This window comes from Haliotis rubra, unplaced genomic scaffold (genome assembly GCF_003918875.1).
Source record: "Haliotis rubra isolate DU_JTF1 unplaced genomic scaffold, ASM391887v1 Scf281, whole genome shotgun sequence".
NCBI lineage: Eukaryota > Metazoa > Mollusca > Gastropoda > Lepetellida > Haliotidae > Haliotis > Haliotis rubra.
This window is the reverse complement of record NW_025766903.1, coordinates 392,413-419,554: the sequence shown is the minus strand read 5'-3', so window position 1 is coordinate 419,554 and position 27,142 is coordinate 392,413. Positions and strand designations below refer to the sequence as shown.

At 41.0% G+C, this 27,142-nt stretch overlaps 1 protein-coding gene across 1 annotated transcript; it reads right to left on the bottom strand.

Annotated features, from left to right (window-relative positions):
- Positions 1 to 3,626: 3,626 nt before the first annotated feature.
- LOC124281249 (sodium-coupled monocarboxylate transporter 1-like) lies at positions 3,627 to 22,792 on the bottom strand. The gene is made up of 14 exons (XM_046717277.1): positions 22,427 to 22,792; positions 21,455 to 21,506; positions 21,116 to 21,183; positions 20,403 to 20,557; positions 18,197 to 18,337; positions 14,086 to 14,215; positions 12,682 to 12,770; positions 12,456 to 12,571; positions 11,812 to 11,879; positions 10,456 to 10,542; positions 9,504 to 9,679; positions 4,857 to 4,957; positions 4,325 to 4,431; positions 3,627 to 4,034 (listed from the first exon to the last, which is right to left on the bottom strand). The coding sequence occupies exons 1-14, from the start codon at positions 22,790 to 22,792 to the stop codon at positions 4,005 to 4,007; spliced, it is 1,686 nt and encodes a 561-aa protein (XP_046573233.1). The 3' UTR covers positions 3,627 to 4,004.
- Between the last annotated feature and the right edge of the window lie 4,350 nt (positions 22,793 to 27,142).

The window sequence follows — 27,142 nt, the reverse complement described above, 5'->3', positions numbered from 1 at the left end:
AACTGCAGCTTCAGGAATACTTCTAGAATACAGGTGCTCAGACACAGCGTTTTGTTCATAAGCATGCATAACCATTTAGTTCATGAAAGCGACAAAACGGTTTCATATCTATAAGACATTTCCTCTAAAACCAGTCCATTGTACACGTCCAACTATAAAAGAGTATGTGTACGACGGCAGTCTGTATTTTAATCGAACCTGGACAAGACAATCCAGTGATTGATATAGTGCGATACGATGACAGAGCGTGCGAAAATGATGACACCACATGTTCGCGTAAACCTGGTAAAGGTGAATGTATCCTGCCCTACTGGTGGTACCCGTCATAAACATACAAAGACATTGGGAACGTTTGGTCCAGGTAAAATAGGGAATTGCATCGGACATGATGTTTGTCACATGTATTCCATAAAGGCGGTGTTTGAAAGGACTGAGGCCTTGAATGTTGTAATCATGATGGAATAACTTCTGAGAAAGAGTCATATGGAATCTTGGTAAAGCGAGCATGCTCGATGGTACCTTCAAAGTTCCATTTTAAAACCTAAGGCTGGAGCTGTTTGAATATTGCTGGACGTGAAGGGAGAGTTGACTATTGGAAAGTTGATCATCCCTTTTGTCATACAGCCTTGTGGTGAGATGGCTGTCAGACAGAAACTTCATGCCTAGATCAAAATGTCTAACGTGTGTCGTTGATCTCCAATTCACAGGGGCGTAGGAACAGGGGGTCTTGCGGGGGCTTACTTTTTCAAGACGGGACCATATCTACCTTACCATAATTACCATTTCATTTTGATTTTCAATACTTTTCACAGATTAGCTCCCCCGCTCTGAAAACCGTTCCTACGCCCCTGACTTCAAGTGGGTAACCATTTGAAGTGAAGTGGCTCGTTGCTGGTTATTGAACGATATTAGATCGCCGATATACCAGAAGCCTAAGATAAACTTCATGGCCAAAGTACGTTGTTTGTCTTTGCCACCCTGGGACAACCTGATGTATTTGTATAAAGAAACAGATCCGCATAGAGGGGAGCACAATTGGTGCCATGGGGATGCCTACATCTTGTCTGTATATTCTTACCCCAGACGATACGTAGATGCTACCAATAAGGGAATAAAACATTTGTTTGATTAGTAAACGTTTTGAACCTTGGAAGATGGACATATGGATATCCTTGGTCATCACTGGTATTAACAAATGTCAAATGTGACAAGGAATTACTTTCCCCGAGTTCCTGATAGAGGTGTGGGATAGAGGTATAGTATGACCAGAAATTATTGAGAATTTTAGGAATATGTTTAATTGGATTTCTAGTATAAACAACCTTGACCAGCTATCAAGTGCTTGGTTTCTTTCAAGAGAGACAACTCCGTTAATCCTTTTTCATTAGTTTGTGAAGAGTTATCTCCCTTTGTTTACTTGCTAGCGGACGACATTTTCAGTGATCCTCAGTATGGATGATTTAGAGAAGAGGAAGTTGATTTTAGAGTATTATAACAAGGACATCAGATCAGCTAAAGTGATTTCAAGTAGAACAGGCATCCGTTTGTCCACTGTTTATCGTATTTTGAAAAATGTTGCAAGTGGATATGGCATTGAGCACAAGGGAGGCGCAGGTAGGCCCAGAAAATTGACTGTCGGTGACAGGAGGCGGCTTGGTGTTCTTGTTTCTAAAAACAAACGAAGGAGTTTAGAAAACGTAAGGTTGGATATGATTGATAGAGGAACTGTGGCTGTCTGTAAGGAGACAATAAGAACTGATCTGCATGCAATGGTTTGGCAGAAAAGTCGAGGAATTCCATCACCGATCATGAAACCTGAACAAAAGGAGCGAAGGTTAAACTGGTGCTTACAGCATAGAAATTTTAACTGGGACAATGTGATTTTCTCAGATGAAAGTTCTGTGTGGCTGTTTCCTAAGACACTGAAATTCTGGACCAAACAAACTGATAAACCTTTGTATCAGCGCCCAAAGTACAGTCCGAAATTTAACGTGTGGGGTGGCATATCTGTGTTAGGGGCAACGCCCCTCTGTGTATTTGAAGGAAAATATGAACAATGAGCGGTACACAGATATTCTCGAGGGACAGTTACTTCCATCTGCTCACGTGTTCTAGGGAAATTTTTGGATTTTCCAGCAGGACAACGACTCAAAACATCGTTCAAAGCATTCACAGGCCTGGTTTCGGACCCAAAATATGACATTATTAGATTGGCCAAGCTATAGCCCTGACCTAAATCCAATAGAAAATGTTTCGGGACTTATGAAGGAAAGTGTCAATAAGAAAAATCTGACAAATATTGCTGAAATGAAAGAAGAGATGGTCCGATAGTGGGACAGCATGGACCACGACTTTCTAACTTCTTTGATCAGTAGTATGCCCGCCGCATTGAAGCCTGCATAACTGCCCATGGTGACTTGACAAAATACTAACTGTTCACCTGTCTTTGAATCTGGAGTTATGTTCTGCTAATATTCACATTTAATACGTGAGTAATGAGTGGAAAAAAAAAATACAATCTTTAAATTCTCAATAATTTCTGGTTGAAATATTTTGATAGAATGGAAATGGGAATGGATTGTAAACATTCAAGCCCGACTTAATGATATGGAGTACATTATTACTGTGCTGGTAAGATTATTATCTCTACAAATAACTTTTAGCGAATGTAGAATAAAACTGGATGTAAGTCTTACCTCTGCAGCAGCAGCTTCAAGATAACTGGAAACCTTATCCCGAGATGCTGTATCTGTGGACCAGCCCTAGGATGTGCATGATTACATGGTTTTGTTACAGCTTGGATGTATCTGTTACCACTTACATTACGTCACGTATTGATCGAAACTCTTCTACACCATACAACATATTCATGCCTAAACAGTACAATGTGGGTAGAGAGGCTTTAGTTCATGTCTCTGGTCTCTGTAGAATATATAGTTATTTTACGTTGTGTCTGTAGACTATATTTCGTTTTATCTGGATGTTATATTGTAGTTGGTGTTTTGTGAGGCTGTTTGCTCTATCTGCCATGATATAAATAGTTGTTGCTTCATTGCAGTGGATGCGTTGTAACTAGTGTCAAGGACAGTCGAGAGCAAAACTGAACAGAATTAGACGTATAGCAACTGCCCGTCTGCGGTCAGTCTTCAGGGTGGTCTCACAGTCTCGGCGTACGTAACCGGTATGTGGAACATGTCCGTATGACTACTACAGAAAATAGGTGTGTGGTTTATCTTTTACAGACGAAGTATATACATGTGTCGTTGAAGTAAATTATGAAAGAAATGTACGAGGGCAGGCACTTACGGTAGAAGGGTAACAAGCCTTGGAGTGGGGGAGGTGTTGGTGGGTGTATGGCAAGTAGTAAACAGCTAGGAATGAAAATGGAAAAGAATTTGATTGGTGATCAGTTCCAAGTTTTAAGAATGCAATTGATTGTGTTTGCAACAGTTGAGTTATTACGTACATCCCACTGGAGTTTAAAGTAGCACACATATCAATATATATGTTTACGATTTAGTTTGTGACCAGAAGATAATGCCGGATAAAGAGTCTCTGGACTGACGTGGAAAACTATCAACCAAGTGAACGCAATAAATTAACATTTTTATTTTAAAAAATTCCCATAAAGTTGATTTACAATAACACGTGCTTGTTGCTTCTCCTTGATATGTACACACATATTGTCATTGATTAGTTATTGATTAGTCATTGATTGGATATTGATCAGAGTAACGGGGACAGGTTTCAGGTGTTATGAGCAGGAATACACTGACATTGAATATTCGGGAGGTGGAGGCGATGGCCGATTCCTTTTTAAACCAGTGAAGAGAATGTGATACAACAATCATTGTATTTCATCTATGTCATCAATTACAGTCATTAGAAATATGTGGTCCAGACTCTAACTGCCTTTAAAAATGACAAAAGTGTGTTTGGGGCTTTTTCATATTTTCTTGACGCCTTTACTTCAGTCCAACGCTGGTTCCACAATTTGTCTTGGACTAAACCAGTTCCGTGCTTGTTCCGTGGATCTATAGAACAGGAACATACAATCAGTTTGACTGTACATGTGTTCAGCACGAAGTTAATATGGAGTAATATGCCTGGTTTCTCCCGGAGTCCAGCTATACCAAGATAACATGGTGCCTATGTGGACGTGTCTATTTGTCAATTAGCTGATCAGGTTTTCTTTATTTACCTTTATTGACAGGTAACAGCTGCAGGAAGTCAAAGTGATACTTGTATTTAACTAGTGTTACATATAGCCAGTCTTGACGCCAATCAGGTACAAGTTGCACAGTGCCCCCGAGTCGTCCCCTACCTCTCTCACGGCAGCTGTATTGTCAGGTTTCTTCTGCCGACACTTGTACAGGTAGTTGACGATCGGGGTGATTAGTTCAGGGTCTGTGGAAACTGGGTGCCAATATCCTAAAGGGAGAGGTAACAGAGGGTTGTAACTGATGCTGTAGGTAATTCAGTGCTGTTGGCAAATAGGCCTTTGTCCTGAAGGGTGGAGTCTTCAGCCGTGGCCTGTTAGCTTTTAATCGTGGAAAGATAATCCGATAATTTCATTTTTTCACTCCAAACCATAATGCTCCTATTGTAACAATGACGAAAACTCAACAGCGTTCTGTCCAAACCATAATGCTCCTATTGTAACAATGATGTAAACTCAACAGCGTTCTGTCCAAATCAGACGTTACTGTCGGTTGGGTTTGTCAGTCATTACAAATAAAGATCTCTGTGAGACTCCTATGTGAATATATTTAGACAGTATTCTATGTGTTGTAAGTATTATTAATGGACTTCTGAAACGCTACCCATTCTTGGCTTTCAAACCACTGGCGTTGTACCTGTGATTAGACTCACGACCACGCCTACGGTAACGTTGACAATGGCCCCAGACGCCGTGTAGTACAAAAATGACAATCGGTAGATGCTGAGGTAATTGTCCCTGAAACAAACAGTACATATAGCATTTACAGGTCACACTTTCAGTACGGTGGAGGCAGCTGCTGATCCAGATGAAATCAACATGTATCAAACGGTTAACACCACTTTAATTAGCATGCGTCACCTGCCCCGTATCACCACAATGGTGAATAACAACGAATACACCACTAGGGTATGATATCTCCATTGTTTCAACAGGTTGATTTTTTCCATAGCTACACCAAAACCTCACGTGCGGAGGTTACTATGTGGAGGTATATTTGTTTTCACCGCTGTATACAAATAAGATGTGTTCTCGTGCAGATACCTCACTTTTCCTCGGCTTCGCCTCGGAATCGTAGGTATCTTCACTCGATATCGAACATCGGGAATTTTCGAATAATGCTCAATATTCGAAAATTCCCTCTGTAAGATAGCCGTTGGAGACGAAGGATGGAATTTTCGAAACTTAAGGCACGTAAGAAGTAATCTCCATATAGTAACCCCGGCACGTGTATTGGAAGTGTTCAAACTAATAAAGAAAAATTCAGCACTTTAATACTGTGGAAAGAGTCCTAACCGCAACACACAACAAATTAGGAAAGAAAACACAATGTGTTACATTTTATTTATTGTCAGTGTTCACTTCATAACTAAATTGACAACACAGTTCTCGAATCTAAGCTCTGGACATGCGGACCGAGGTACCGCAATAGTTGATGTTTCAGGGGCAGTGTTCCTACCCATCTGGGCGGCTTCTTTAGTTACTGTCTCGGTTACTGCAGTCAGCTCAGAATCCTTATCAGAAGAAACAGGGTCGGTATTAAGAATATCACTGACCATACTCTCCTGCTCCTCGCTCGTCCTCGTGTAACTACGGACCCCTATTTTGAAAAAAGAGACAATTTATAAAAGTTAAAACTTACCTGTTACACATCTGTTACATATTTTACATATATATTTTATATTGAAACATTTAAAAAGACTGCATTTTACCTTCACGGTAAATTATTCATTTTTGTACTTTAAAATCGGCTTTTGGAGTTATAGAATATTCAGTATAACATAACCTCTAACACTTCTGTGACCAGTACGCTCCATAATGAGCTGTTCACTTACACCAGCATTGTATAGTCTTGTAGCCGTTGTAGCACGTAGCGAGTGATTGGTTTTATAACCTTGAATACCCGCCCTGGCACACATCTCGGGAACAATCTTCTGCAGCGTGTTATGTCCTAAGGGCTGCCTACTGTACCTGAAAATACGCATTTTAGTAACATTAGCAAAATACTGGAAGAAATGACAGAAGTTTCCAATCACAGACATTTATTAAGGACATACCAACTCGGGCGAAAGTTTAACAATGGAACATCACATGACTTGATCGATTCTGACGTTACTTTCTCTGGTAATTATGTTTAACACACTCGACTGTCAATTTAAAATATTTTTCTCTAAATTAGTTACTTAAATTATATATATGCAAATCATAATTAGATAATTACTACTAAATTAATAGGTACGAATTCGAAAGTACTATTTTGTAATACAATTTAATACTAGTACTTAAACCAAAACAGTATAGAATAGTACTGGGCAACATTACTTCCTAAATCATAATTAATAACAGTAAGTGATAATCTTTACATGTATATGTTAGATATAGCTGAAAGGTTTTTACCAGCATTTGTCTGTGGGCGACTGCAAAACCTGGAGATAAAAGGCATCATCATGGCCGTCGGTAAGGCAGAGGGAGAGGTACTTGTTATAGAGCCTTACGTGACATCTCTCTGGATTCAAACTCGGGTAGTGTTTGACTTCTTTCGGGTTGAGTTTCCTATGTTGTAGCCCACCTTGTACAGTTTTGGAATAGTCTTCTCGATAAAACAACTATTCTCGCCCTGTGTTATCTTTCCTGAGAGAAATCTGCGAGTTCACATATTTCAGTTGCCTGTGCTCCTGACCACTACGTAAGCTGAAATTCTTTCCATTCAAATACAGAATTGTATGCAACAGTACCCTTGGATTGTGATCTCCTGATTGTTTTGACTTCCACGGACACTCTTCCTCCCGTTCTGTGAATGGTTCGGCTTTTTTAACTTCCTGACCCAGACCACGACGTGTTAATCGTTTCATTTCCCCATCAAGAACCTGGTGAAATTCTTCGAAGGCTTCATTTTTTGTAGAAAATGCACATTTCTCTTGATTTGTAGTTTAATTTGAGACTGGATCCCCATTACTAATTGCAGCAGTGTTTTTGGTGGGTAAGGCTCCCCGTTTTGCTTCCGAACCTCAACGACAAATTTAGACATGAAATTCCCCAGTTCTTGTTCTGACATGCTTTCTAATGTGCAGGTTAACTTTCTGTGTGAACTTCGGCGATTGTTCATAGCTATAGCCATGCTTGAAAAGTGTTAACAGCAAATTTGTCTCGGCGTTGAGTGTTTGTAGGTATAACCTCCAATGCACGATTTGAAACTTCATCATCATTCGCTTCAACAAAACGCTCACCTGTTGCAGTTTTTTCTATACCAAGCTGGGACTCTATGACTTGGGACGCATGAACTAATTCTTCATCAGACTCGTCAGAAAGCATGATCCTACTAGTAATGTTTGCCAACGACTGTCACCCAGGTTCACTAAGTACACACACAACTGCATTGATATGCTCGGAAAAAGCGTGCACATGGTCGTTAGAGATCATGGCATGGACAGGTTACGTTTTGACGAATGTTCGCAATCACGAGCACACAGAGTACATTTAATTGGTTTGATATCTACCTAGGGGCGATATATGGACGATACCATTAGGAAAAAGGTAAGTCATCTACCACGCAAGTGAAAAGTGTAGTCCACATAGTGTATGACGGTTAGCGACACACCTCTGCGGGGTGATATGGATTCAACGCTCTCGGCTGCGCCTCGAGCGTTGAAATCCATATCACCCCTCAGAGGGTCGCTAACCTATACTTATTACCCATTCGGGCTAGGATACACAGGTGATTTAGTGATAATCGCACATGTGCTTTTCAGTGATTGTCAACGTTGATTTGTCAGCTAAGCAGGGAAGAACTATGATTGGTTGACGGAACTACTTTTCATGATTCAAGTTCATTGACAACGTTTCATTGATAATTAGAACGTGCTGTACTCACACATTCCGAGATTTAAAAAAGAAGACATAAAAGTTAAAGAATATGAATACTCTTTTTATTAGACATCATTATTTGCAATAAAATTGCGTTATAAATAGTAGTCTTTTTTAAATAAATAACCTTGAAAAAACCAAAACAATCGTTTGCATTGTAAACAAACATGGCCGCCATTAGGCTAACCCCGATCACTAACCCTAATACGAAGACTGATAAGAATATTACAGCCCTTGAATTCGTACAACCTGTTTGTTAACACTGTTAAAACTGAATTCGGGGAAATAGAATTAGCAAGATACTGAGTAAAGGCGTTACCTCAAGTGTGACAAGTGAGTCGATCTGCCACGGCGTCCATGCTATCGAACCAGAAAACAGCTTCTTTCCTATTGGAATCAGTGCTAAAGGATTTTTTTATCCACGCATTCGTAATCAATCCGAGAGGTTTGTCCCAGTCTCCGATGCAGAAACTGACATTGACTTGGATTCCGACTAGAGTTATCCTTCTTGGAACTGCTGTACTGTACTGGGACCAATGGCGTGACTGTAACACGCCTTCCACAGAACAATATGTTGTTTAATCTTTAAACCTGTTGGGTTTGTTGACAGAAAACCTTTTCTAGATGAATTCGTGGAATGGTTGTCTTTAAGATTTCCTAACTTTTAACCGTTGACTTTCCTCCAAGCTGACAGGTTTTTGCCAAAGTGTGTTTCAACACTACACCGTCAGCCCGTCACTAGACACACGTCAGTCGTGAATGAACGATGTTCCGGCGCACTGACTTTATCAAATAACGTTTTAGCTGTTATTACGTTCAGTGATGTTGCACTTAAAAGATCGATTTTATCATATTAACAAATGTTAATAAATTATTCCCTAAAAAATATTTTGTTGTATTTTAAAGCGATATTACATGGTACTATTTTCCATAGCGTAGTAATGTTATTACCGCTGGAATTTAATACGCGCAGGAATACGAATCAGCTGTTTGAGGCCACAAGTCTGTCTCCAGGTGTTTTTTTATTTCGTGGTTCTTCTTTTTAAATTACATTATGTGTAATAAATAGAATAACCAACTCGGTACGAGTCATTACGGGAAATATGCCCTCGTTAAAATAATGTTCAGTGCCTCCTCGCCAAGGCTCGACAGTGTGACCATTCCTTCAACTCGCCAAGGCTCGACACTGAACATTACTTCAACTCGCCAAGGCTCGACACTGTGAAGGTTACTTCAACTCGCCAAGGCTCGACACTGTGAAGATTACTTCAACTCGCCAAGGCTCGGCACTGTGAACATTACTTCAACTCGCCAAGGCTCGGCACTGTGAACATTACTTCAGCTCGGGCATATTTCCCGTAATCACTCGTACCTCGTTGGTTATTCTCTAAGTAATGAATCAAAGATGAAGTACACCTACTCTTCAGGAGACGCTGTGTGGGGCAAGGTGGTAGTTGGCATCGTGGTGTTGGTAACGTTCCAGTTGCAGCCATGAACAGACAAGGGTAATCTTGGGCCTGTGACGCCATTGACATATGCTCCGACAGAGATCCACGTCGTGAAGGCAAGGCTGGCCATATAGCCACAGATAGCCCCCTGTGACACAAACACCCATGTCATAACAGAGTGATATAGCCGATATTCCAAAAACATGATAGTCAAGACATGTCAGTATTTAGACTTGTGCTACATTTAAACGTGCTATATTTAGGCTTGTGCTGTATTTAGACTTGTGCTATATTTAGTCTTATGCTATATTTAGACTTGTGCTATATTTAGACTTGTGCTACATTTAGACGTGCTATATTTAGACTTGTTCTGTATTTAGACTTGTGCTATATTTAGATTTGTGCTATATTTAGATAGATATTTAGACAGTCCAGTGACGCAGGGAGCAGCATCGTGTGGAGATCATCGTGTGGATACTCAGCTTAGTATATTTTGAAGTTAAGACTTTCTATTGTTGCAGTGAGGTATACATTACCATCTCTGTCTTTATTGCTCTAATCACTGCTGTTGCATTAGTCCTGCAAATATAAATCCCTTTGTTGTGGCTTGATTTGTGAACTTATTTAATCTAAGAAAACATGTGTTGGTCTCACACCCAAATACTTTTTTTAACCTTTTACTGTTATTTCCAGTAAAATGCTGTATTTGCTTTAACTTGGGAATCAACACGTGGCACACTACATACCTATTGTTGTACTGGACAGGCCATGCTTTTGATTCAGTGTTACACTTTTCATAGCACTACAATCCACTGCAACATTTGTACTGTCAATATGTTCAAGGTATGTAATCCACATGTAATTCTTTACCTTGGTGGAAAACAACGCATTGAATCTGATGATACCCTTTGAAGTTGAACTCACCCATTTATTGGCTCTCGGGAAGAACATTCCCAGGATGAAGACTCCAAACACAGGTCCGTCGAATACACTCATGATTATGTAGGAAAGCTGAAACACACACAGGTTAGTGGAACATTGTTCCACAATCACCATTCATATTAAACCCAATGATTCACTGAAAGACACTGTTACATTCTCCAATCAGCAGGATGATCTCACAGTTTCCTGTACTTGCCCTCTACACAATATAACACGAATCTGAACCGAGCGATCTCACTACAGATCATCTCACAAACCTGTACTTCACTATACACCATGTGACGCTAACAGGAACCTGTACTTCCGGTCTACACCAGGTGACGCTACCAGGAACCTGTACTTCCGGTCTACACCAGGTGACGCTACCAGGAACCTGTACTTCCGGTCTACACCAGGTGACGCTAACAGGTGACGCTACACAGGAACCTGTACTTCCGGTCTACACCAGGTGACACTAACAGGAACCTGTACTTCCGGTCTACACCAGGTGACGCTACCAGGAACCTGTACTTCCGGTCTACACCAGGTGACACTAACAGGAACCTGTACTTCCGGTCTACACCAGGTGACACTAACAGGAACCTGTACTTCCGGTCTACACCAGGTGACACTAACAGGAACCTGTACTTCCGGTCTACACCAGGTGACACTAACAGGAACCTGTACTTCCGGTCTACACCAGGTGACGAACCTGTACAGGAACAGGTGACGCTACAGGAACCTATACTTCCGGTCTATACCAGGTGACACTAACAGGAACCTGTTCTTCCGATCTACACCAGGTGACACTAACAGGAACCTGTACTTCCGGTCTACACCAGGTTACGCTAACAGGAACCTATACTTCCGGTCTATACCAGGTGAAACTAACAGGAACCTGTACTTCCGGTCTACACAAGGTGTCGCTACCAGGAACCTGTACTTCCGTTCTACACCAGGTGACGCTAACAGGAACCTATACTTCCGGTCTACACCAGGTGATACCAATAGGAACCTGTACTTGGTCAACACAAGGTATGACGCCGATCTAAGTACGGATAATCTCATAGAGACCTACACTTAACAGCCACTCCGTGTGCGTCTGACTAGAAACGAGTGATCTCAGCAATATGATTTCATAGTTACCTTACTCATCTACACCACGTGACATTATCTGGAACCGAGGGATCTAACTACCAATGTTGTCAAAGAGACCGACACTACCCGTCCATACTGTGTAACACGAACTGGACACGACTGATAAAGTAAGGTTGATCGCAAACTAACCTCGTCTTCCAACTACACGTTGTGCTGTTGTCGGGAACTTCGGGACGGACCCAGGGATGATCTAATACTCACCTGTAACATGTTGCCAAAGTTACCGGCGAGAAAGGCAAGTCCGATGCACGCAAACCCACACACTGCAGCTGAAACACACAAAAGTTGGACACACAGTAGACATTGCACATCAATTACTCTACGACCACTTGCTCTTCATATATGACGCTTGTTATCCTTGCTAGTGATGTGGGCGGAGATGAAGTGATGTTGCTCATGGCCAGTTTATGTCTCACTATTTTATTTCGTGACGATTGACGATTCATACTGTTTTATACGAATGTTGTATGCCTGCTGCTGATTTTAAAGAGGCTAGTTGCTCTTGCGTAAAATGGATATGCGTCTTTGTTTCTGCTGTCATGGATATTCATTACTCTTGTTTACATCGGAATCTACTGCAGTTGACACTTTTTAAATTTGTTTGTTTGTTGTTTATTACTGCATTATACAATCTATGAAATATCTGTAAACAATCGAGACAATCACAAGATTGATGGCAGGAGCATCGACACGGTGATTGGCATATGATGCCATGCATCACTGAAGTTAGCGAGAACATACACAGCATATGGCCTACGGTAATATTGTGTTCTCCAACATACAAGACCTGGATCGGGACGTCGTGGACGTCCGCCCAACGTGGTACTCTGACATGTGCCACTCACCTGACAGCTTGGTGATGACGGTCGCTGTGATGCTGCTGATGTTACGGGCGCAGTGAGGTCTGATGAAGTCCTGGAGGAGGACCCCGGACAGGGCGTTGATGCCGGAGGACAGGGTGCTACAGTAACAATACAAGTGGGGGTCAGTCTACACGGATGTGTAACAGCTATGGATGTTGATAGAGGCCACACTGAATACTGGCAAACTGATGGAGTGGTAATGTCATACCTGAGGCAGCCACTGAAGACGCAGGATAGGAAGATTCCAGGTAGACCTGGCAGATGTCCCAAGATGTCCATCACAAACAGAGGAACCAACTGAAATGCATGAACCATCCGTGTAAAGTGTTTGCTAAAGATTACGTTTTTCCATCAATCTTTTGACCACAACAGGCCCGCCTAAAACAGAAATATGAATATTCAAACAATGTTCTGAGATAGGTGGCATGCCACCACAATGGTACCTCAACACACGACGCAAGCATATCGTGACTCTGGTTTATAAACACCCTGCTTCACCACCTCATGACATCGGTTTATAAACCGACATATAAGCGCATCATAACATCGGTTTATGGACTAAACAAACACGTCATGATACCGTCATATTACCGTACTATAGGTTTGGTATCAGACATGTAGACCAGTGTATTGGCTGTTGTACTAATATATGTAATTGTATTTGTAAAGGGCATGTATATTGGTATTAGTACTTGGCACAACACTTTGACTCACCTTGTTGTTTCCATGCGGAAACTCATCATCGCATTAAACTTATATTTTGTAAAGGGAGGTTAAATCTGAGGCTCCTAGCACCAATGGTTTTACGTATCAAGGTTGAAGAATTCAAACTGTCATTGACTGTCAGTAACGACATTAAAAAAAAGACAAGGAGTTGTACATTTTGAATGCGTTGTACTTGTTGATACACAAAGAGAGTTCAGCTCTTTCTAGAACTAATAACTCGATAAAAGCAGTTTAAAGTTAGCGGTGAGAGTGCTTCAGTAGACACTGAATGTGTTGCTGACGTTAAGTCCCGGCATGATATAAGCGAGTTACAATGTATGTACGTGTTTGAAAAGTATTCAAGCAAGGAGACAATGAATTAATCCGACACGCTGTATAATCCGACATGCCCCAGTGAGTGTCGGATTATACAGCTTCTACTGTACACAAGCTCTGACCAAAATCTTTTCTCAAATTACCAGACGAATTATATTATTTTAACCAATCATGATCCAATGTTGATTTAGTGAAGAATACGTCTTTAACACTGACTGCTTTAGGAACCATAATATATGACAACGTAATGCAATCATCAGATAGTTGCGCATTGTAAGTATCGCATATCATGAATACATATATACACGTTTCATATTTACATATTGGCATTCTGCAATATGATATTTGTAATACGGAAACACAACAGAATAACAATCTCAGTGTATCCATTACTTACATTCTCTAATTCACTTAGGATAAGTTCATGGTAACAAATGCCAAGTCGAATAGTCACAACAAATCCAACAACAAACAGCGACACAGACTGATGCTAATGCCCAACACTTCTGAACATTCGTAACACCATTTACACCAGCGTATGGGGATGTATAGAAGTGTGGCATGTCCTCACCTCGTCTGTTCTTCCGACCAGGTTAAACTGTAGTGGATCACATTCCTCGTAGAAGGCGAACAGCAGCACGCCGATCATACAACACAGACTCACTACAACCGCAAGGCCCAGGCCGTTCAGCCACATTGCCCTGTACAACATACAACACACATTGAGTACAACAGTACAACATACAACACACATTGAGTACAACAGTACAACACACATTGAGTACAACAGTACACCATACAACAAACATTCACTGCAACAGTACAACATACAACACCCATTGAGTGCGACAGTACAACATGCAACACAGATTGAGTACAACTGCTAGGCTCAGGCCGTCCGCCACATTGCCCTGTACAACATATCACACAGGTTGACTATAACAACCAACCAAACGCCGTTCAGCAACACTACACTGTACAACATACAACGCAGACTTACGACAGCAGCCAACCAAAGGTAGTTCAGACACATTGCACTGTACAACATAGAACACTGTACAACAGCTGACCAAAGGTCGTTCATTTTTTCAGCTAAAATGCTTGTTTTGGGCATGTGGCGGATATGCAGTGATTGGCGACATCGGGCCATCTAACCGCACTATGGGCCGATGATTGACCACGTCGACCCGAATCTCCATTGTGTGACGTAGGATATATTTATCTCCCATCCATCGAATGTTCTGACAGTACATGTTTATTTTGCATCTGTGTGTGTTATTTAACCCCAGAGTATTCTACAAGAAATATTGATGCATCTGATTTTTATGACAATCTCCTCACTCAGATATCTGAGTACCATGTGTATAATATTGGTTATATATGTGGTGATCTAAACAGCAGATGTGGCGACGTCCTAGATCACATTGAGGGTGTGGACTCGCTTCCAAGCAGAGAAGTTATTGATGCGACGAAAAACCGTTATGGACATCTTTTAGCTGATTTTTGATAAATTCAAATTTTTGTATGGTAAATGGGAGAAAAAATGAAAAAAATGATTTTACTTGTATTTCAGGCAATGGGGACTCTGTCGTTGACTATTGTTTATGTGCATATGAAGATTTTAATCGTATTTCTAATTCTGGTGTTACACCGGTATGTGATTTAGTTGAGTCAGCTAACTGTGTGGGATTTGTGAGTGCACAGGCTATTACTAAATTAGACCATTCCGAACTGACATGGAACATGGAAATTCCCCCCGAACTTCATCGTTGGAACCTGGATGACATAGGTAACAGTACTCAGCCCAGTGTGTCATGTGTGAGATATGACGTCACATGTGTGCCTGAATCCTTTTTAGACTCTACATTGTGTGTACAGATTCTTAATGACACTATATCCAAGTTGGAGTTGTCACTCTGTGAACAATCGGATGTGGATGTAGCCTATACTAACTTCCTAACTACAGTTGAGCAGGAAATCGAGTCAACGCTGCCACAAAAACATGTGACATTCATCTGGGGACCAAATAAGAGAAAGTAGTTGTGGAAGAAAGCTTGGTGGACTGAAACTGTGTAGAGCTGAAAGTGAATGGTGCAGATGTAATAACGTTCGCAAACGGAAGTTAAGAGAGTTGTATGCCAAGAAGAGGACTGTTTTTGATAAAGAAACTAAACGATGTAAACGACGCTACAACAAAGATAGTTTATAAGGATTGGAAAATCTCTGTGAGGAAAATAAAAATGAGTTTTGGAAAAAGATAAGAAAAGTTGGAGTTGGTTTTAACAGAATTCACATTATTCCAACTGAGGTGAGACTTCCTGATGGTACTTTGTCTGGGGACCAGGAAACCGTGTTGAATACATGGAAAGACAGTTACAGTAATCTGTTAAATAACGGTAACTCTGATGTGGTTTTCATTTCTGCACAGGAGCCAAGGGAGGTAACCGACGCAGACGACTATACATCTCGGCTCAATAACCCCTTCACGTTGGATGAAGTGAATGAAGTTGTGCTATCAGCGAGGAAAGGGAAATCACCAGGATGTGACAACATACCTGTTGAGATTTTGAAAAATAATACCAGTATAAAGTTTTTACATAAACATTTTAACACGTGTTTTGCTAGTGGGAAAAAACCGAGTGAATGGGCTATGAGTATCATCAATCCTATCCCGAAGTCATCATGTGCTGATAAATATGACCCTTTATCATACAGAGGTATCTCCTTGACAAATTCAAGCTATAAACTGTACTGTTCGGTGCTGAATACAAGACTGTACAAGTATACAGAAACCAGGGAGGGGCAGGTCCACAGTAGAACATATATCATCACTCATATCCATAGTGGAAACTCGTAAATCTTTAAAGAAATCGAAGTTTTTAGCATTCATAGATTTTACAAAGGCTTATGATAATATTGATAGGTCTATATTGTGGAAAAAACTGTCTGATCTTGGAATCTTTGTAAAGATGTATGAAGCTATTATCTCCCTTTACAAGAGTGTGAAGAGTTGTGTCAGAATAAATGGAAATATGACTGAATGGTTTAACGTCAAGTGTGGGCTTAAACAAGGATGCCTTCTCTCCCCTCTGTTATTCAACGTTTACATCAATGATTTGATAACTACCATAAACAGTTTCAATATTGGTGTGAAGTTTATTGACGAAACACTGACTGTGCTAGCTTATGCAGACGATCTGGTCCTGTTAGCTGAAGATGAAGAGGACCTAAAAGTACTTTTAACCATTTTACATAACTGGTGTGATGACAATTTCATGACTGTAAACTCGGATAAATCAAAAGTTCTACACTGTAGACCTGTAAATATGCCAAGAACGACTTGTGCTTTTCAGTGTGGTCCTACGTCAATAGACAGTTACTGTTATTTAGGCATATTGATAACAGAACACTTAGACTACGCAAGGTTGGCCAAGGTTGTAGCTAGTTCAGCAGGTCGAGCGCTGGGTCTACTGATTTCTAAATTCAAGTCCATGGGCGGTATGCACTACCCCACATACAGGAAACTCTTTGACGCCATGGTCTGGTCGACAGTTGACTACGAAGCAGCGATTTGGGGGACCTCAAACTGTACATACGCAACGACTGTACAAAACAGAGCTATGAAATTATATACGGGAGTGCGGAAATCTATCCCCAACGCTGCAGTGACAGGAGACATGGGATGGACACCTACACCAGTGAAACTCTGGGGCTCTCTCATGAGAATGTACACTTGACTTCATTGCTTAAACACAGACAGACTGACTTATAAGATGTTTAACTGGACAAAACAGATGGCTTCAAGAAAGAAAACAAACTGGATAAAGCGCTTACACCTGCAACTGTCATCACTAGACTTGACTGATTTGACAGAAGTTGATAATGGATTACGGAGGAAGGAAATTGTGCACACAGTCCAGGAAGCAGTACACGAAAAATGTTTTAATGAATAGAAAAAGAAAATAGATTGTCCGACTGGTCGAGATGGCAAGGGAGGTAATAAACTTCGATTATACAGAGCCTTTAAGATAGACTATGGAGCAGAGCATTATGTTACAGAACACATACCACGAGGACACAGAAGGGCTTTAGCTATGTTCAGATGCGGTGTTGCCCCTTACCAATAGAAACTGGACGTTTTAGTAATATGCCTGTGGATGAGAGGGTGTGTTGTAATTGTTTGAATGTTGTTGAAGATGAAATACATGTACTTGTATTGTGTCCTATAGTCTATTACAAAATGTTTGCTGGATAAGTGCCAATTTCTAGACAATAACTTTATCAATTTTACAGATGTGGAAAAGTTTTTGTTTATAATGTCTAGTCCATTTTAAGTAAATTAACAGCCAAGACCTGCTCTGATGTTTTAAAGGAACGACGCCGCCAACTTTAACATTAGTCTGTTAACATATGTAAATTTTATTATATCATATATCATTATATTTATATTCTGTATAATTTTATGTGTAAATAGTCTCTCATAATCCTTTTAATGGTGGCTCATCTTATGTTTTTATTTTATATTGTTTTAATTTCTGTAAATGAGGTGAGACTTATTATAAACAATATGTCTGTCTGTCTGTCTGTACCAAACAATATCAATCACTGCCTCGTTTGACGCCCACACATATTCCCAACTGGGCTAATAAGACACACGTACAATACCCTGGTTGATATCCTACATTTGTGCTTCCTTCAGTGATGGGCAGGCGAACACCCGCTGTATCTGGCATTGGTTGACGGAGTAGTAGGCCATCCACGTGGTGCCGCCACCCACCACCACTGACCAGAAGGAGAGGCGGGTGCGGGGGTCAACGCTGAATCTGTAACATCACCGAGTGAGCATCAGACTGTGTGTAGGTTCGTGGAAGAATCGATCAAGAAACATGAATTCTGACACGAGTTGAAATTGAACTTTGCAAGTTTGAATTTGTTCAAGTTTTGGAATGTGTGGATGGTGATTTAGGTACCTGTGGCTGCTAAGGGCACTACATTGCTTTATGCAACTGGTTGTCATACAATCACAGCTGACCTCTCTAAGTTTGACAACAACTTTGGTCAGTTCCGCCCTTACAGCGAACAACCTGCTTCCAGTAGGTGTCACACCCTTAAGATCTTAGGATGCTCTCGAAGTGTGTGCCACGAAATGGGCAAAAGAAGATAAACCTGTTTAATGTCGGTCTGACAGGGTTAAGTCAGTGCGCGATGTTGTCATTGGCGGAATGCACAACTGAAAAAGAGAAAAGTGAATAGATGTGTTTCTTCACGTAGCAACAGAGAGTGTTGTTTTCTAAATGATGTACGGTGTCAGGCTGTCACTGCCAGGGAGGTATCGCGACAGGATGTGGACGTTTTTACATAACACTGTCAAGAAGACATTGATATAGAATCGACATCTGAGTCGGGCTTACCTTCCTTCTCCGCTTTTTAAAAACTAGGTCAAATCGTCTGTGAATGTATTTACTCATTAGATAGGTTTACTGCCCAACGACATAGTGACGTCATCATTGCTGTAATCTCCGAACAGAATACTCTGCTACAACCAGCACCATGTTTGTATTCCTCGGTGTACCCAGGTAATGACAGTTTCAACCAATATAAAACCTCAGTACCAACTACTCGTTACAGAATGCATGCTGGATGGCACCGTGTACTGACAGGCAGACATAATGTAACCCTATCCAGAGGCGAGAACCGGCTCATGTCTTCCTTCCATATGTAAATAGATAACGATCAGAGGATAAACTGGGAAGGATAAATCAGACAGGCGTACGGCCAAGAGGTGGATGACATATATAACTGTCATAAACATACACGTTTTAGAGGGATGTCTTATAGAAACGGACGTTTAATATTGCAATGGAGTGTTGAAGTGCTCATGAAAGAACACCTTTAATACAAGTAGTATTGGACAGAATGGAAACAGTATAATGGAATGTTGGGATTTGAACTAGTTAAGCAGACTGGAGACCCAATAATCTGTCAGTGTCTTCAGGTAATAATTTAGTGGAATTACAGTTATGTACTACTTTTTGAGGTGGAGTCCTTCCAAACAGCCTCCGGTTTTATTCCCGATTGATTACAAATTGCCACTTTTGTTGAATGTTATATGTATTATATTCTTTCGGTCCCGTGTTTTTTTAGATGAACAGTTGACGACATTTTGCATTTTGAACTACCGGTGAGCAGGATGCACAAACACCCTATATCATTACTATCTGATAGTGATTCACGAACACATGATCCTGATACAGCCGGAATTGTACATACCACACTGCTTTAGTAGGCATTTCCTATGAATATGAAAAGTGTTTAGTCGCTATTATTTACATGTCATTTGCAGTGGCCAATATCGTCATGTCTTCCTGAATATCTACAAATTATCATCACACGAGAATCCCTTCACTCCTCCCCGAAAATATAGAAACAAAACACCCATCTGCATATATTGTCCAGTTAATTATTTAAAATAAAGGTAGGGGCAACTAGCTGTAAAATGACGGGGATCAGTGGACATTAGTGATGACATCCAGAGTAAGCATGTTCTCCTGCCTTACTGGTAAAACCCGCCATAGGCACAATTTGCTGGAAAGAGTAAATAATATTATACACACTCCGACGTCACACAGCAATACTCCTGCCATGTGACAGTGACTTGTAAACCAACCACACAGTCAAGTTATCGATGAACCGGGAAATGCAGTTGTTAATTTTGAATTCCGACCTTAATTTTACCTTATACTAAAGTTTAAGAAAATTTGAAAATTTGAAATTGTAAAAATCTCTAGTCTCCATATCCAATCCCACGCCATTATGCACGTCTGAGGCAGGTGTTCTGCTGCTGCATCTACCGCCTTCTGATCAAGTAGAAATCACTAGTGTATTTACTCTTGGAAGTTTATCCTGGAGTGTTGGCTGGCAACCTCCCACGCCCTTCCGAACCCTCCCACCACGATTGATCCTTGGATCACCACAGACAGGAGGCCAACCAATATGATGACAGCCTGGAAACTGTCGGTCCACAGAACAGCCTTCATTCCTCCCTGACAAAATATATACACAAGACGGATGGAAAGAACAAAGAACTTCACATTGGTTCAGTAGTGAAGAAAAGCATGTAAACATGGCGTCTGCATATATATATATAAAACCCTACCCCTACATCGAATGGCGAAACCGGATTGACAAATGTCATCGACACCATTGCCTGCGATCCACAGAGACACACAGATACACTAAGACATAAACACACACACACACACACACACACACACACACACACACACACACACACACACACACACACACACACACACACACACACACACACACACACACACACACACACACACACATCAGGCCAATGGCGTAGCAGTTCCCTGCGCAGAGAAACTGGCTAATCCGGAATATTGCTAGGTTTGTCAACACCAAAGGGGCTCGTGTGTTTCAACAATTTCGTCAACATCTGATAATTGGAACACTCACACAGACATACACAGGCAGTAACTTTCACACTTACAGGCGCAACTTCAGTCATAACATTACGCTTTTACGTAAACACGTATGTCCATTAACACATACGTACATGAGGCGTATCTTACCACTGACGTGTAGAGAGTGACCAGGCAGCCCACCGACAGTATAGACACCCACATGTCCAGACCAGAAACTGAAACAGTTACAGAAGGAATGTAAACACGTGCATACCATTGCTGACAGCCCAGAACTGAGACCTCACAGGTGACTCTAGTAACCGCATTTCTCTCACTTCACTTCTTGTGTGCGTCTGCGTCTGCACGTACGTATACGTGTGCGTGCGTGTGTTTGCAACCTATAGCACAAGGTATCCTCATTAAGACTGTACGTATAATGAATCCGTTTAGAGGTATCGACTTACCTGTATGCTGCATTAGGATACAAAGGTAACCACAGTTACTTACATGTTTTCAATGCAAGCGATGGGGCGTACAGCACACTGCCTAAATAGAACATCTGAAAATCAAGTGGAACATATTTCCATTGTCATTTCTCAACGTTAGCCTCGGTTCTAGTATCAGCCCGAAATAGAAACATTTCCTAGAAGAAAATGCATTACATTTGATTGAAACATTATTTATCCTCCAAAAATCTATAAACACACAACCACACAACCACAAACACCACACCACACCACACCACACCACACCACACCACATACCACTACGCCACGCCACGCCACGCCACGCCACGCCACGCCACGCCACGCCACGCCACGCCACGCCACGCCACGCCACGCCACGCCACACACCACCACACCACCACACCACCACACCACGCCACGTTCAATCGTCACAACTTACAGTTTGAAACAACCAGCAGAAGGACACGATCAGTCTCACAGTCGCCCCAAATCGCAGTTCCATATACTGAAATGGAAACGTTTAACTTTTAACGTCGAGAAAATCTACAACATGTTAACGTATCATAGATCTTATGTTCATCTTCGGGTATGGACCGACTTCATTTGTTACAGTGGAGTGAGTGAGTGGCTTTTGCATCAGCAATGTGCAACTATTTGCGACGACGTGTGCAGTGATTAGACTGACTGACTGACTGAGTTTGGTTTTACGCCGTTTTTAGCAATATTCCAGCAACATCACGGCGGGGGACACCAGAAATGGCGCAGTGATTAGCATAGACGGTACAATGGTATGTATAGCTTCTCAATATTCAGTCTGAAATATGTCATAGACGCGCCCAGAACGTACTCACGGCATGAACTGATATTTTATGATGCCATTTCAGTTTGAAGTGAAATATCGTTTAAATATTTTAAATAAACATGCCATTTCGACACTACATGTATCATGATACATATTTTGCATAATTTAATATATCCACTTTTTGTATCAAAATACTGCATGTGTTTTTACCTCGTAAGCGCTTGTTATGCCGAGATTATGCAGGACCGGGTTGAAGATGTGAGCTGAACCTGCCACTGCGACCAGCATAGCCAGGGCCAACCACCAGAACATGGTGCTGTGGATGTACGTCTCAGTGGGTAATCCTAATAAGGTCAACGCTGAAATGAACGTGACAACCAAGGACAAGGTTACCGGAAGTACGCCCATACTCCTTCCGGCCACGAGGAATTCTGACGGGTCCTGGCTTTTCCTGCTCTTTATGGCAAATGCCAGCCCTATACCCAGGGTGAAGGCGAGGGAGGCTCCACACACGAGGAAGTCCGACACACCGAGAGTCTTGGCCTCCCCGGTCTGGATGCTGTACGGTGTCGCCATGATGGTTCCTGAACAAACCATACAAAATCAGTTAGTTCGGTTTATAACATTAGTTTAACCTGCATACAGAAACAAGTTCATGCTCTGTAGCTGGTTATTATTGTGAACACGTTGTAACGACGACCCATACGACATGGAAAAATACAACGTGTGTCATCGTGTTTTCATAACTGTACTAATGACGTGCCTTGTCGTTAATACGTTTTCCAGAAGTATCTATTCTTGAAACAGGGGTATCGTTATAAGCACCTTTCAATGATGGGCCATTTGACAAATGATGAGTCTCTATTGTACTTGCCACAGGTTCATTAATAATTCTGGTCATTTTGACGTGACATACTGTAATGTGGAGAAAGCAATTACAGTTGATTTGCACGAAAAGGGCGATGTACATAACCCCGATAATTATCGAAGGATTTATTCTTTAAATGAAGGACTAACAAATGGGCAAATGTTATGGAAGAAAGTTTTTAAATATCAAGCTGGATTTCGGCAGGGCTATTCACTTGTTGACCATATCTTCACATTGTATGCTATCATCGGGAAAAATCTGTGAAGAAAAAGGGAAAAGTCATACCTTGTTTTTATTGATATAAAATAAAATTATGGTAAACGTGGAATCCAATTGTTTCCAGAGGTAGTTGAAATGTTAATGTTGTTATCTGCGGATGACGTAATTCCTCTGTCCGATACTACTGGTGGTCTTCAGTGCCAGCTGGACACTTTAGAATCGTATGGAGATAAGTGGAGATTAACTGTAAATTTAAACAACTCTAAAAAATAAAGTTCTAGGTATTAGGAGAGGTGGAAAAGTAGCTGCCAAGGAAAACTGGCGTGTGTGTGTGTGTTAAAAGATATGATTGCAATGAAAGAAAATCACTTACCAGCATGTAAAATATTCTTAAATGTCGGTCCGCAAACACCAAATGCGATCCTCTATGAAGAATGTGGTGGATTTCCAGTTTATATATTCTCCAATGTTCTTACGATGAAACATTGGTTCTAGTTCTCGACCATTCCGAAAAAGGCATATAATATGTTGTATTAACTAGACGCCGCTGGGTACCACACATGGGCGTCTGAGATCCGTCATATACTTTGCTCACACGGCTTTGGATTTGTCTGGCTTCCACAAGCTGTCGAGATCAGTGTGCTTTTTATCCTCATATTTAAAGACGGCTTGATTAGCATATTGTACCACAATTAGACATCAACTATTGAAAACAGTTCACGTTATAAGCTATATATAGAATATAAGAGTCTCCTTGAGCCAAGGGTGTATCTGTCCTCCAATTTAGAATATAAATTCCATTCTTATTAAAGAATAACGTAGGAAGGTGGCAAATCGTCCTGTATGTAAAGTAGATTTAGAAGATGAATATCACTATTTGTTGAAATGTCCGCTTATGAAGAACTTCGGATAAATTTATGAATAGCAATTTGCCAGTTGATCTGACATCTTTTAGCAATATCCTTAAACAAAACAAAACTGAAGACTAGCTGAATTAATTTCATGTAACCCAACTCAACCATTGTACATGATCCCTTTTGTTATCAACTCTTCTACTGTATAAACAACTCATTTTCGCCTCATCCTTCATCTATTACTTCTCATGTACCACTTGCTTGAATACGACAGTAGAATCGACGTCGAAACGTCGCCTATGCAGAATAAAGAAGTTGTATATTCATAAAAATAGTCCTCATTCTTCATCTCCTCAACTTCTAGAATGCCAAGCAAAGAATGCCAATCAAAGAAGAAAAGTGAAGACATTACCAATCTAGCTCGTTTTATCTATTATGCACGAGAAATGAGAGTAAAGTCCAGAAAACTAGAGAATCAGTATCAAAATTGTAAAGACAATCCAGTTATACATATATAATTATTATTATGTTTGAAATATATTCTATTGGTGGTGTAAAATAATCTGTGAAGGTAGACAGGTAGATGCTATGCATTTTGAGAAATTGTTACCTATTTTCGTTCACCCCTTCATACCTGTTTAGACTATGTTAATGACTCAGCGGCCTCCTTACGTAATAGACATATGGTGCTGGTGGTGAAATAATGCTTGTCTCATAAACCACTATTGTATGTGTCTGCGCTTGTATATGTGTCTGTGTTTGCGTCTGAGTCTGTACTGGAATATTTCAATTTGTTTATATATAGTTTGATGATATTTGTATGTCAAGAAAACCGGATACTTTGCTTACTTTGGGTCGTCTAATTTTAACGCCTAATTTCTCTGAATAATAAAACAGCACTTTCACAAAACTAAACTAGTACCGTTTACTGTTCTAGAACCGTTTTCTGCACTACGACTGTTTTTTGCCCTAGAAACGTTTACTGCACTATTACTGTTTACTGCACTACCACCGTTTACTGCACTAAAACCGTTTACTGCAATACCACCGTTTACTGCACTAGAACCGTTTACTGCACTACCACCGTTCTTTGCACAAGCACCGTTTAATGCACTGGAACAGTTTACTGCACTAACAGGGTTTACTGCACTAACAGGGTCTACTGTACTATTACTGTTTACTGCATTAGCACCGTTTACTGCACTAGGACCGTTTACTGCACTAGGATCGTTTACTGCACTAGAACCGTTTAGTGCACTGGAACAGTTTACTGCACTACTACCGTTTACTGTACTAGAACCGTTTACTGCACTAGCACCGTTTACTGCACTGGAACAGTTAACTGCACTAGAACCGTTTACTGCACTGGAACAGTTTACTGCACTAGAACAGTTTACTACACTACCACCGTTTACTACACTAGAACAGTTTACTGCACTAGAACCGTTTACTGCACTAGGACCGTTTACTACACTAGAACCGTTTACTGCACTACTACCGTTTACAGCACTAGAACCGTTTACTAAGGTAGAACCGTTTACTGCACTAGAACCGTATACTGCACTAGAACCGTTTACTGCACTACTACCGTTTACTGCACTAGAACCGTTTACTGCACTAGAACCGTTTACTGCACTACTACCGTTTACTGCACTACTACCGTTTACTACACTAGAACCGTTTACTGCACTACTACCGTTTAATGCACTAGAACCGTTTACTGCACTACTACCGTTTACTGCACTACCACCGTTTACTGCACTAGAACCGTTTACTGCACTAGAACCGTTTACTACACTACTACCGTTTACTGCACTAGAACCGCTTACTGCACTAGAACCGTTTACTGCACTACTACCGTTTACTACAGTAGAACAGTTTACTGCACTACTACCGTTTACTACACTAGAACCGCTTACTGCACTAGAACCGTTTACTACACTAGAACCGTTTACTGCACTACTACCGTTTACTACACTAGAACCGTTTACTGCACTAGAACCGCTTACTCCAGTAGAACCGTTTACTGCACTACTACCGTTTACTACACTAGAACCGTTTACTGCACTAGAACCGTTTACTACACTAGAACCGTTTACTGCACTACTACTGTTTACTGCACTAGAACCGTTTACTACACTAGAACCGTTTACTTCACTAGAACCGTTTACTGCACTACCACCGTTTACTGCACTAGAACAGTTTACTGCACTAGAACCGTTTACTGCACTAGGACCGTTTCCTGCACTAGAACCGTTTACTGCACTACTACCGTTTACTACACTAGAACCGTTTTACTAAGGTAGAACCGTTTACTGCACTACCACCGTTTATTGCACTAGAACAGTTTACTGCACTACCACCGTTTAATGCACTGGAACTGTTTACTGCACTAGAACCGTTTACTGCACTAGGACCGTTTACTGCACTACTGCCATTTACTGCACTAGAACCGTTTACTGCATTAGAACCGTTTACTAAGGTAGAACCGTTTACTGCACTAGAACCGTTTACTGCACTACAACCGTTTGCTGCACTAGGACCGTTTACTGCACTACAAACGTTTACTGCACTAGAACCGTTTACTGCACTAGCACCGTTTAATGCACTAGAACAGTTTACTGCACTAGAACCGTTTAATGCACTGGAACCGTTTACTGCACTAGAACCGTTTACTGCACTAGGACCGTTTACTACACTACTGCCATTTACTGCACTAGAACCGTTTACTGCACTAGAACCGTTTACTGCACTAGAACCGTTTACTGCACTAGAACCGTTTACTGCACTACTACCGTTTACTGCACTAGAACCGTTTACTGCACTAGAACCGTTTACTGCACTAGAACCGTTTACTGCACTAGCACCGTTTACTGCACTAGCAACGTTTAGTGCACTAGAACCGTTTACTGCACTAGAACAGTTTACTGCACTACCACCGTTTAATGCACTGGAACAGTTTACTGCACTAGAACCGTTTACTGC